The 13,557-nt window shown below is 42.6% G+C and overlaps 1 protein-coding gene across 3 annotated transcripts in view; it reads left to right on the plus strand.

The window, feature by feature from the left end:
• The window catches only part of znf827 (zinc finger protein 827), a 70,119-nt gene extending 64,613 nt beyond the window's left edge, over positions 1 to 5,506 (plus strand). For all 3 annotated transcript variants that reach the window (XM_032534058.1, XM_032534050.1, XM_032534071.1), the window contains one exon: positions 1,388 to 5,506. In XM_032534058.1, the coding sequence (XP_032389949.1) occupies positions 1,388 to 2,411 (1,024 nt within the window). In that variant the 3' untranslated portion in view covers positions 2,412 to 5,506. The remainder of the gene's footprint in view (positions 1 to 1,387) is intronic.
• The last annotated feature ends 8,051 nt before the right edge of the window (positions 5,507 to 13,557 follow it).

The raw sequence follows: 13,557 nt of genomic DNA on the forward strand, positions 1-13,557 counted from the left end.
GCAGTTGGGAAAAAAGAAAAAGAAATGCAGTAAATCAAACATTTTGTAAAGATTCATTTCAAGTAACACACACCATTGTTTGTTTTTGAGTTGTTCTCATAACTCCAGTCTGTGCATGTGCAGTGTCATTATGATTATCGCCTCATCTGGTCATAAACAAAGATCTGTGTTCTATATGGTTTTCTCTGTGCAGCCATCAGTGGAGTTAGGATGTTCTAAACATTGCTGAATGTCTGGAAACGGTAGCATTTCATGAAATGAACACCAGGAGGCTGCCAACACAGTTACATTTACTTATGTGTTAAACTGTGGCTAACTGAATACAAACACACAAGAAGCCCCTCAGTAGAAAATCTTTACATAGCATCCTTAGTCCCCAACTTCAGGATTTGCTGCTAGCTGTAGTGTGTGAGTGAATACATGTAAAGGAGTTTTTATAACATTTATAAATGTTTCTTCTGTCTGGTGTCAATGTTTTTGAAGCCAGATTGATTTCTTTAAGCTAGCATTCAAACGAGAAAGAAGCAGGATGTGGATATTTTAGATTAATGTTATTCAAAGGAGGAAAAAAATAGACGGAAGAACTGAGCTCTTTTGATACTTATTTAAATTTATCAGCGAATCTGCTTTTACTCAACTTCTTTGCTGTTCTGTTTATATCTGCACATGTGGCTTATATTTTCAGCTCTTCAAGGTTTACACAGTCTCTTAATTTATGTAAGCCACATGTATATTTACTGTCAAAAGCAGGCACGATTTAGCTAAACAGGTGTAGAACGAGTTAATGGAGCTCGCTGGCAAAAAGGTTTTAGATAAACTCTCATTGCCTATATTTTCTGACCTCCAACATCCAGATTGTTTTTTCCAAGACTAGTGTATGTGTATACACTTGAGCAATGTGAAGTGTTACTATATATGTAGGAGTGTGTAGAAAGGAAGAGAGGGCCTTGACCATTTCGAGGTTTTTCTGAGGTGATTCTGTTCTGCAGGGTTTGTGAAGCGCTTTGGGGCCCAGAGCAGATGAAAGGTGCTATTTAAATGTAAGTGCCACTCCATTCCTTCATTTCCCTTCATGTCCTACTGCTCCAATCTTTTCTCCAGACTGTCACCGCCCCGCCCCCACCCCATCCCACCCCCTCCTCCTCCACACACACATACCTGATCACCTCAATTCTCCCACCATTAAACTGCCACACATACCACCATGAGCACACAGAACTCTACATGATACACACTTTTCCTTTACCTGTCCTTCTCCTTCTTCATCATTTTGTGTGATTCAATTTCAAGGTGTGTTATGTGGCTTTGTACACTTCCCCTTCAACTGTCCTTTGCTTTTGTGTGTTGTGTCTCCCCTCCCTACTTCCCCTTTTGTTGCATTTCCCAGGTGCCCTTTCTGCATCTATTCCACCAATCGTCCAGCGGCCATGGAGTGCCACCTTAAGACGCACTGTAAGATGGAGTACCGCTGCCGCATCTGCCAGGGACTGTGGCCCGACCAGGCCTCATTGGAGGCACACATGCGCGGGCACCGCCTGGGCAACCACTACAAGTGTGAGCAGTGTGGCTACTTGTCCAAGACGGCCAATAAGCTGATCGAGCATGTGCGTGTGCACACGGGCGAGCGGCCCTTCCACTGCGACCGCTGCTCTTATAGCTGCAAGCGCAAGGACAACCTCAACCTGCACAAGAAGCTGAAGCACGCGCCGCGCCAGACTTTCGGCTGCCAAGAGTGCCCTTTCACCACCACACACCCCTTCGTCTTCAGCCGCCACCTCAAGAAACACCAGAGTGGAGGAGCGGGGGGACTGGACGGAGGCTTAGGAGGAGAAGACGTGGAGGAAGATGAGGCCAGAGAGGAGGAGCTGCCACTCCAGCGAACGTCCCCAGGGGGCTCTTCATCGCGGAAGAGCCAGGAGAACTTCCTGTTTAGCAGAGGAGGAGGAGGGAGCAGTGGAGGCAGTGGGAGTAACAGCCCTCTCTTGAGTCTAACGGCATCCCACGCACTCCAATCAGTCGCCCTGTCACTCACACTTGGCAAGTCCCGCCAGCTGGACGCTGCCGGCCCTCTGCACTGCTTGGTCAGCAGTAACGGCAGCTCCACCGCGAGAAACCCCGGCGGCCCGAGCGGCAGCGGCGGCCCCTCCCTCTTTCTCCCCTCCTCCCGCCACGTGTTCGAGCAGTACAGGAACTGCGACCGAGCGCACCTGATCCCCCTCACCACCTTGTTCACCCAAAACAGCCGCTTCACATTCCACTCGCACCTCCACTCCAGATGGCGGCCAGCCACATCTCCTCTCCTCTTCTCCTCCAACTCGACGTCCCCCTCCCGCTCTCCCCCATCACCTTCCTCCCACAAACACTCCTTCCTGGCCTACCTGGGACTGATGGAGAGGGCTAAGACTGTTTGACCTCGGCCCGCCCCCTCCTCCGCTCCTTGCTCTTTCCCTCACTCCTCGGACGGTGGTGTGAATGACACTCGACCACTGCAGTGGGAGCAACATCTTTTTCCAATCAGACCAGCAGAATAAGCTGGACCAGACAAACATATTGAAGAAAGAGAAAAAAAAACATTTATAAGAGAAAAAGGCTGTACATGCTAAAAATGCATTTATATCACAAAGCTGCTTTTCTTATCAGTTCTATCAATTGAGTTATTACTACTTCAACTACTACTCTCTATTACATTTTTTTTCTGTTTTGAAATGTCCGATTAACTTGGACCCAGTTGCATTATCTGAGGAAACTAACGTATCTTGGTTTTATAGATATATTTCTTTGGTCTTTTGACGAGATAAAAAGATGAAACAAAAACTTGCAAGTGCTATATTTTAGTGCATTTCTGTCTATTGCTATTATGCATTGAAATGGCATGCCTGTGTTTCAACTAGCTTTGACGTCATTAGGAAGCTAAATTTGAGATATCCTGAAGTGTTAGCAGTGCAACGTGGACAGAACCAATGAAACGGAATGCTTTTCATTGTAAAGGGCACGTTTCCAAAGCAACGCCTCAAACCACGCACTTACTTATTTATCAGTCTTGTACATAGTTTTGTAGCCTTTCCCCCTCCCATCTTTTGGATTTCTGTTGGTTTTTTTGTATAATGGTGAAACCTTATTATGCATAGCTGCTGCCTGATATCACCTCTGTCTCGGAATAGTTATTTGAATGGGTTACTAGCTAATTTTAATATTTTTTTTTGTAAGCTCACAAAACAGAAGATAGGCGGTGATAATGTAAATAAGGAAAATCTGAGCTATCACGACAAACATTATACATTTATTACTAATAATTTGATTTGAATATAAATGTAAAATGTTGACTATGAATTTGCACTTACAGATGAATACGCAGTGAAATAATAAGACTCATGTCAAAGTGGAAACATTTATTCATTATTACTGAGACTAGGTGGGTATTGGCGCAGCTTCATATGCAGAAATATGTATCACGCACCTATACTTAGAAGAGATATATGAGATAACTGTTTTGTGGAGGTGACCAGCTCTGGGTTAGCGAGCTACCCACAGCCAGGGTCACCACAGGCCGATTCCATGGTGCTTTTTGGAGCTTTTTGTAATTTTTGTGTACAAAAAAAATGACTTGAATGAATGTATTTTTGTTTATGTACATGAAAAAGAAGCGATACAGAAGAGTGTACAGGGACGTCTCCTGTGCTAGAAAAGACGGGAACGTTAGTGTGTTTGGTGGCCTTCTGTGTCTTTTTGTTGTTGTTTTGTTTGTTTTTTCTTTCATTTTTTTTTTCTTTTTACTTTTTTTACTGAGCCTTTTACATCATAATAAAACATTTTCTACTAACATTCGTAGAGAACCCATCGGGAGAAAAAGCTCCTGTAGGTGCAATGATGAAGCAAAGCCATTCATTTGTACAGGATTGTGTTCAATGGCATTGGCTTCTGTTAGGCCAGCAGACATGGTACTGCTTTTTTGAGTCCCCCCCCCCCCTTCCCCCACCTTTTGAGTTTTAAATGCACTTATTGTAGTTACACTTAAAGCCAAAAGCACTTCAACTTTTTTTCTCTCTTTTTTTTTAAGTGCAAACTTAGATCCACCAAGTTACCGTAATGTGAAGTGGACAGTAGTTGCCGGAAATGACTCAATCAACATCCCTTAGTTTCACATGTAAGCATTTCTAGCAGTGCATTAGGGTCTGTCTCTGTGAAATCAGAGTACGTAAATGAATACAAATTGCATGAATTAGACAGAGGTCAAGCTCTCCCTGGGAACTAAAGGTCCCAGGCTAAATTGTGATAGCTAGTTTTGCACAGTGCTGCACTTTTTGATTAAGAGAATATGTATTTATCCCTGAAATGCTCAAAAGGAAGAAGTATAGTACACACATTTTATTTTGAAAAAGCTTTACCCATTCTTGATAGCGCTTGTGTTTGTAAGTGGTCTTCAAGCCAAAATCCCTTATTGTAAAGGGATTGTTTATTTTCCTTATGTTCTGCTGTTGTCTGTTTTACTCATGCATTTTTCTTGTAATGAATCATTGTTGCTTTTGTAGTTTTTCTACTTAAATCATGTCAGAAAAATGTTGATTGGACAGAGAACGTGACTTCTCGAGACCAAAATGTATCTCGCCGCAGGATGTGATGTTAGGATTGAATCCGTCACATCCTGCTCCGGACCGATGCCTCGATTGTCCTTCTTTACACTGCTGTTTGTTTGTTCCTTTTTTGCTCTATCCATGTCTGGCATGCTGTTCCTGGAGTGAAAGGAGCATCCTTCCAACACACATACATACACACATACATACACACTCTTTGTACTATCTATGTTATCTTTTATACTCTAGTGCCACTTGGTGGAAGGAAGCCACCTGAGACTTCTGGGAATGAGTCAAACTAATTGTCAGGGTCCAAAAAAAAAAAAGATAAAAAGACTGTGTCCACTATTGACACCTTTTTAAAATGTCTGCCTTTTGTTATAGCGTAATCATGAATGGCTGCACTTCGTTATGCCACCCCTAGTTTGAGTGTAATGTTTAGATAGGCAAAAGGGCTCTAACCTTTTGGAAACCAATATTCTTGAGCACTTATTCTGTTTTGTTTTTGCCCAGTTTTTTATAGAGCTTGACTACCTTTTCAGCACTTCAGTACACAGTATGCATGACATTGCCCTCGCTAGTTTTTTTTAGCACCTAATTGTGTTTAAAACTAACTCCCTTGGTTGTATTTAGTTAGCATCACACTGCACTATCTACAATCAGTTAGCTTTAAGTTTGGCTGTATTTTATGATTAGAAAAGGCTCAGCTATCTTATCTTTTGGCACTTGGTAAAGATTGGTCTGTACTGTACAAAGCTTTTTTTTTTTTATTACTCCATTGTTAAGGCTGTACAGGGTTGTGACGATAACTGGTAAATAGATCATTTGTACTTTTTAGTTTTTGTATTTGTTTCCTTTGTTTGGCATTATTTTATGTTCAACTTGCCAGGTCTAAATGTAACAGGATTTGAAAGTAAAGCTTACATCAGATATTACTTCAGTCGTTTGTCTTTTCTGTGCTAATTCGTTTGACCGTGTATATCACTTGAGCACTACTAACAGCATCACTCTTTAGCACTTTGCTAAATGCATAACAAAACTTTGTCTTCGTCTTCCTAGCTGGCTGTTTCTTCAGTGAATACTTTAATGACCCAAATGCTCATCATAACACCCACAACCCTACAAAACCTCAATCTAATTTTGGGATCTCAAATGACTCTCATTGCTTTTTATCTATACTACAAAGTTTATTTACTTAAGAGGTAATCACAGACAATTCAGCTGACCGAGCAAGTAGCTATATTGCAGGTGTTGCAGCTTCTAGCATAGATATAATACTGGTGCCCCTGGTTATAGTTTGTAAATTAAAAATAAACTATCTACAGTTGTCCTCTGTTGAATATTTGAAAAACCTTATTTAAGTCTCTGAAGTCCAATAAAAGGAGTCTATATACAAACTTGATGACTTTGTAAAATCACATGCAAAAAATAAAATTAATGTTCAATGCAATGAACGTTTTTTTTTTCTGGTCATTAGTTATGTAAAACCTCAATAGCATTAAGTGTTTTTCTTGAAATAAATTTGGATAACATTGGGAAAATATTACAAAAGATGACTGTGTCACAATACCATTCCAGTAGTAGTCAATAAACACCCTCTATTTAAACATTGCCCACCCCAAACGAGCATCCTCACATTATTTGTTCTTTTAGCTCACATTCAAATTAATTTACACACTTAAACCCAAATAAACTCAAGTAATTAGGAATGCAAAAGCATTTGTGTCCATTCAATATTCATCTCAGAGAGAGTAGCAAGTAAAGACATACGAAATAAAAGCTGAGAAGAGATCAAACACAATTCAGAGCAACAACAGCAGCAGAAAAAGGACATGAGTTAAAGAAAAGCACTGACCATCTTTGAGGGACATAGCATTCTCTAATTTATAACGGTGGCATGCCATCATAATAAGGAATAGGATCTGTCATGGTGTCTAGCTGGTGTTTTTATTAGACCGATGGGAGGTCTCTCTCGCTCTCCTTCCTGTGTTATAGTAATAAAAGTTACAGCACGTTCTCGCCCAGCCAAAGGTTGGCCCTGCCTAATGAAAACAGATGAAGCAGAGATAAAGTGTTTGCCGACATTAAGGGACTCATTTATCACCGTTAGCCCCCAAGCTATAGAACACCTTGGTCTGGAGCTCTCCTTTAACAGGCCCGGCCTCACAGCACCCTGGTGGCACGCTGCTGCCTTCCAGGCACATGAACACCTCCATCTTCACCTCTCTTTCTCTGTTATTCGTTGCAGATTACGTATTGCTTTAACAGATCACATCACTGTTTACATCTCTATGTGTATACAGTCTCATCCACTGTGTTTATTTAAGCTCTAGAGAGGTTTTAACTGTAAAAAAAAAAATGAAGTGATTTAGAGGAACCTTTAGTAAATCTAGCTATCTTTAGCTGCACCCCAATGTTGACCCATGTGGGTTCAACAGCCATCCAAAGCCGAATCTCTTCTGTTGAAGGGCCATGTTCTCATCTAGCTGCTCATCTTGCCTGTGTAGCCTAATAATGAATCTTTTTGGCTGTGTTTAAAGCTGCTTAATTAAGTTCAAAGCAGCGCTCGGGGCACTGTGTGCCTGCTCAGCTGACCTCCCTATGAGTGGAAGTGTTGATTAGGAAGTGAAGAGACATGCAGGCACTGCAGGGGATGGCTATTGATTGAAAGGATAGAAAACCTCATTTGGATTTTGTGATTGGAATATCACACTGTACACAGGGGCTGTTTTTCTTCATTTGCCGCATAACAATGACTTCATTCCTGTGCTGACAGTTTGGTGAAATTGTGAACTAAGTGAGGAATTTCTGTGATAAGACTAAACGCCAGAGTTTTCCCTCATCCCAATAATAGCCCTTCACCCCGGGCCGAGTTGTCTGCACAATGTCGACCTTTCGACACCACCTCACAAAAGTTGGCCGCTGTCGATCGATAGCGTGTTAGCTTTTTGTTTGAAGGTTCAGGCTGCCTTGGCTTTATTACAGCTGCTGAGAGTCATGGGGGAGTCGTGCACGGCTTTGTGAGAGAGGAGCTCCCTCTTGTTTGCCAAAAGTGTAATCCCGCCATGACCTGCCGTGACCCTGCCCTGAGAGGAAAGCTGCTTAGACAGAAGTGCGTGTCTGTGGGAGCTCCCAGCTGCCTGGCCTCTCTCTCTGCGTCTCTTTTTCTCTCTATTTTTTGCTTTGCTTACTACATCTACCTCACGCTCCCCCCTTATAGCTCCATATAACGCTTTTTATCACACCGAATCCCTCCTTTTACCTCTAACTAAATAGCCGACTCTCCTTTTTGCTTCTCCTATTTACCTCATCATCTTTTTCTGCCCTTTCCTTCTTTTACAGTTAACTCCATGTATGCTTCACTCAGCATTAATACCTCCAAGACTCCCCCTATTCACCGGCCCTCATCCACTATTGAGGTTTTTACCCTGTGAAGGAGCCCAGGCCTTGCTAAGTGGAGACAGATCTCCTTTTTCCTTTTCTTTTTTTGCTCCAACAGAGAAAATAAACACACACAAGTCCTGCCACAGACAGCCTTCAGCATAGGCTGCAGAACAGGACCACTGGCTCACAGGGAAGAGAAAATGAAGGGAAAAAAAATGACCTCTGGAATCGATTTGGCATGGTTGAAGCCAGGGCAAAAACTGCGCCCAACAAGGCTCCGCTGAGGCTGCTTGTTGATTTGTAAATCTATTCATCTTTGAAACAATTAGGCACTCGCATGAATTGGAGAATTTTAAATTCCTTGTTTATTCAGACCTAATAGTGTGTAGAAATTGTGCAAGTCTGCTCTGGCTGCTGGAAATATTAGCAGTTTTATGCCAAGCGCAAGCCAAAAACAAAGACGTTATTTTCAAGGCTGTGCAAGAAAGACAATCCACACCTGAGGTACACCTGAGGGAGAGCAGCAGAGAGAGATGAAATGCAGGCTTGTGTGGGGCGTCACTCACTCGCCACTCTGAGTTGGGTTGGACATGCATGGGGCGACATGTATTTACATGCATGTTTGGTGCCCAGCCCACGGGCATAGCATCACTGCCTGCCCGAACCCCCACTGCGCCTGTTCCCCGTTCTCTCGGGTGAGACATCACTCGACGGGGGTCAGCAGCAATCTGATTCAGGAAGCACTGCAGGGGGTGTTTGAGGGGGGTAGGAGGCGGAGGGATTACCCAAAAGTCCCTGGGCTTAGCATATCCAGACTTGGGGCAGCCTGAATCAGCGGGAGAGGACAGATCATACCCCCCTGCTGGGTGCTGCCTCAAATATAAAGCTACTGCATGGCCACTCCAACTGGATGACAAACACATTATAGAAGAGAGGAAGGGGGGGGGGGACGCATGGTAATTGGCAGTGGGAGAATAGCTCTACTTAAGTATGATCGTGTCTTTGAAATAGATAGGGCACAAGCCAGCCAACTCCCCTGTTGTTAAGCTCTGCTGTTACCATGGCATTCTATGACAGTCACCAGCCATAGGTTACTTGGTTTCTATGGGTAACAGTCAGCGCTGCACTTCATTCACATTTTCTGTGACACTGAACCTAAAGATATCGCCCACCGATTCTCAGCAGCCTACAAGTAAAATCTCTCTGACTGAAACATAACAAGATGTCCATTTTGAAACCAATACACACGCTCTTGTTATTTTTTTTAGCGTTTTCTCCTGTGAGATAATTCGAGTCTGCTGAGATCTGAAGTTAGGAGATTTCGTTATAGAGGGCTTAACAGAATAGCCCAAGGTCAAGCTCAAACTAATCAGGCTCCTCATTTCCCTGGATGGAGTAATGAAGTAGAACCCTAACCTCCGGCTGACCCTGGGAATCTGTAGCAGGGAAAATTGGCCTGGAGACCAATTAGCAAAGAGTAAACGGAAATATTAAAACAGAGCAGTCATTTATTAATAAATATGAACCAAGTCATCCAAAAAAGCAACTTCAAAGCGCTTAAATGTGCCTTTATGTGAAAAGAACGGTTAGATGTTTTACACCAAATGTCATAAAACCTTACATCTCGCAGGATAACAAGCTCTTTTTAGTCGGTATCCTAAAGATGATTTGTACTGAGGGTTGATTACAACCTGGCTAGCTCTCCTAATTATCTCATGCACTTGAGCTTTTAATGATTTCCATGATTCAATTATCCCTAACTGAATTCCTGTCTTCAATCAATTTAAGCCATAGCTGCACACTCATCCATCTTCCAATCAGGACATCGGGAATCCCTCCATCCATTCTCATTTGAGGAGAGAGTGGGTCAGACAAATTAACTAGGATCACATCCATCCGTGTCTTTTCATCTTATTTTTCTAACCTTTTCTGTTACTTTTACTTTGTTATTCTCGAGTGTGGCGAGGACTTGTTCAGGACAATGGAAGGAAAGGTTATACACCAAAATTATTTGTCAAGTTCTATTTTCTATGAAAATAATTAAAGCTGCAGTTGAGTTTTTTTAACCTCATTATAAATAGAAACAACATGGATGTCTCACTTCCCTAACCCCTCCAACTGCACAATTGAGTGCTTGTGGATATAATGTATTCTACTGAAACCTTGAATAAATACAGTTTAGTCTTTTATCTAAAAAAAACCTTTTGTCCTGCTCCTCTCCGCTGGTTGTTGTGATACCTGATGTGAAGGTGAGTGACAGTGGCTCTCTTTATCTCTCAGCAACGCTCTCACACAAAAGGCACACACTTAGGAGATACACACAAACCCCACTTTTGTATACACACACACACACCAACACACACACACCCACACCCACACCCACACACACACACCCACCCACACACACACACACAGTTTGGCACCATCTGCTGGAGCCATGACAAACATGTAGGTGAAATGATGAATTATTTGCCTACAAGTCAAATATAAAAATGATGTACATCTATTTATATATATTTCTTAATTGCAGATTTGTATTTTTTGAGAGAAAAGCCAAGGCATTTTTGACTGTTGACTGGTGAATGCAGCCTGTTCAACCAGTTCACAGCCAAATTACAGCTGAGGGAGAAGAAGAAGCACAGAAATGGTTGCCAAGGTGCCCAGATAGTCATTTAACCCTCATTGGTTGAGAGGCACGCCGAGGGCAGGCCAGCCTATTCACATGCTGCTCTTTCCATCCCCATTATCTCCTCTGTCTCATCCCCGCAACCACCAATATAGTTTCCTTGAAAGGGTTTAGCATTCTTTTAAATGTAAATACCAAATTGTGCAGACGCACAGGATGGAGCTGAAGATTAGGTTTGATGTTTTATCACAGCAGTGGCTTTCTCTTGGGTAAAACCGTTTAACAGCAGCACCAACTGCAGAGCAGAACATTTCGGGGCGTTTTGGCCACATTTAATATTGGGGATGATCATACACAAAGACAGGCCCGCTACACTGCATCAGCCTTGTCCGAGCATCTTACCCTGATGGACTCCGCAGCACAAACGGGTCAGCAAACTTCACTCTCATCACGTTCAGCAGTGCTCATCATGTTGCTGTGTAGCTTCAGATGTCTTCATTCAGACGGCAGGCTCGGCTATTTCTTTTCTCAGAGCCGTTGCATTTTTGGACGGCAGTGAGCGTGCATTCCCTTGCACAATTTTCAATAGAGCAACCCCTGGAGAAGCCGGAGAAAGGCAATCACAACGCTTACACTGACAGCTCTTTTCTAAAGTGCACTTGATTTATTTGATTTAGCAAAGATTAATGGCCCTCCCTCCAAGCAGGCCTGGTGGAGACGTGCAGCAAAGCACAGGTTTCCTCCTGCAGAAGCACAGGTGTATGCTAACACAGATCATGAAATGGTCCCAGATATAGACACACATCCAAACATATATGTACTGTACATAGTCTCACAAATCATCCTTGAGCATGCTTGATATGAGATTTCTTTGTTACACCTGAACTGACAGATTAATTCCTCAAATTTCCATTTACTGCAAAGCATAACACTGTCACAATTTTAAATTAAACTGGATATCAGGGTTTTTCATATTTGCATACAATGTGCAGCCCAAACTTGAAAATGACATTATAAACTTGACTTTAATCATATCCAATTTTTTTTCATATTTTTTATAAAAATGAAATAGAAATTACTTGTTCAGGGTAATTTCCTATATGTCCCCTTTAGCAAAATCTGAAGTCAAGTAACGAAACCCCATCCAGCTAAATCTGGGCTTGTTTTTCCCGAATTGCTTGAATAAAAGTAAAAAAGGTCAAGCACATTCTTGCCTATTGCTGTATTTATTTATTTTATTTATTTACATTTGTCTGGGAGTGGAATGGATGTTGTTGTAATGCTTTATGTTTGTATGATGCAAACGTAAGATTCTGATTTATGATAAATATTTTAGCTCATTAACCTTTTGTTTTGTTTTTTTGACATTTTGACAATGTGGTGTTGTATTGATGTATAAAACTAGCTAATGAGGATCAAAACATTGAGAATAAATGTATCAACAGTAAGCGGAGGGGAAAAGGACAGCCTGGGGTTGTTATATGTATATCGCTGTAGTGCTTTATGATGAAATTGTACGAGTTGTGCTGCCCTCTGACTCACCCGACACAATTCATGTTTACATAGATATTTTTTCTGTCCAAAGAGTTGCTTAAAAGTAAAGATACAGCAATCTGGTTTCAGCGAGGGTTATTTTTTTTAACCTGATTTAGTTTTAGCATTGGCAGCCCTAGACTTTCATTATGTAAAACTCTGAGAAAATAACTTAGGTAGTATGGTCAGGTTTCATTTTGGGTTTGAATAAGTTCATTTTAGTGTTGGCAGCCCTGAGCTTCTACTCTCAAATTCAGTTAAATTCTGTTCTGCTTACTTATTTAGAGTTGCAGTAGCTCATATAGTTTGATCTTTTTTCACTCTCTCACCCACACATGCTCATAAACTGTATGCAGAAAGCCATGTTCCCAGAGCTTGCTGCTAGAGGGAGACACCTGCCCCTCCACTACGTGCCAGGAAGCGCTACGTCTGGCTGGCTGGCCTACAGTTGCCAGGCCAGTGGTCCGGTACGCTCCAGTTCTGTTGGCACTGATGCCTGCCCATCTGTCCGAGTTGACACGTTTGCTCCCACACTACTTGTCCAGGAGGACAAAATGTGCAGTGGTGTCCTGGCAAAGCTCCCCGAAATGTCAACCTGGCGTGACAAACCCATGCCGGCCCCTTGGCCCTCACAGGCCTGGTAGTGTGGGGTGCTGCCCTGGATCCGACATGGAGCCAGGAACATGCCATGGTAACAACAACTGCTGATCGACTACCGGGGCGCTACCATCTTGTCCAGGGTGGATAGAGCTTGTACGGTCGGGTCGAGGATGACTGTTCTCATTACAGGCCCTGAACCTTACAAAACTTGGCTATTCACTAGTTGATAGAGGGCAGCTGGACAGAAATGAGACATCATGAACAGGAATTGCAATGGTCGGACCCTATGCAGAAGAAAACCCAATCTGATTAAAAACTGTTATGAATGAAACAAAGTGTAACCTGGCGCAGCTTCTTACAAGCCAAAAACAATGGATGCAAAAGACAAACGGCATATGGAACATATTTTCTGTTGTTTGAGCAGATGATCTTGGAAGTGCTGTGGGGTTCTGATGTTGGCTGACTCTGTCCTGCAGCCCCCTCAGGGCAGCAACTGTGAGTAGTCATTAACACGGGGAGCAGGCCATGTCAGGAGAGAGCTGAGTCTAGCGGTAGTTAACAGCCACTATCCAGTTAAATCCTGCTCCTCTGTGCTAAACAAGATCAACTACAGCATTTCTACTGGTTGCTAAGACTGTAAAAGTAGCACATCATGTAAAGACCTTTAGAAAAAAAATACACTGTTTTGCATGTAGCCTACAAAGGAACAAAATGGGGAAAGGTGTATTTCCACTCCATTGTGCCTCCTCGCTCACTTTTGCTGGATCTAAGGTTACGGCCGGGGATGTCTGGCAGTTATCCATACACAGTGAATCATGGCATTTGTGTGTGTGTGTGTGTGTG

Source organism: Etheostoma spectabile, chromosome 2 (genome assembly GCF_008692095.1).
Source record: "Etheostoma spectabile isolate EspeVRDwgs_2016 chromosome 2, UIUC_Espe_1.0, whole genome shotgun sequence".
NCBI lineage: Eukaryota > Metazoa > Chordata > Actinopteri > Perciformes > Percidae > Etheostoma > Etheostoma spectabile.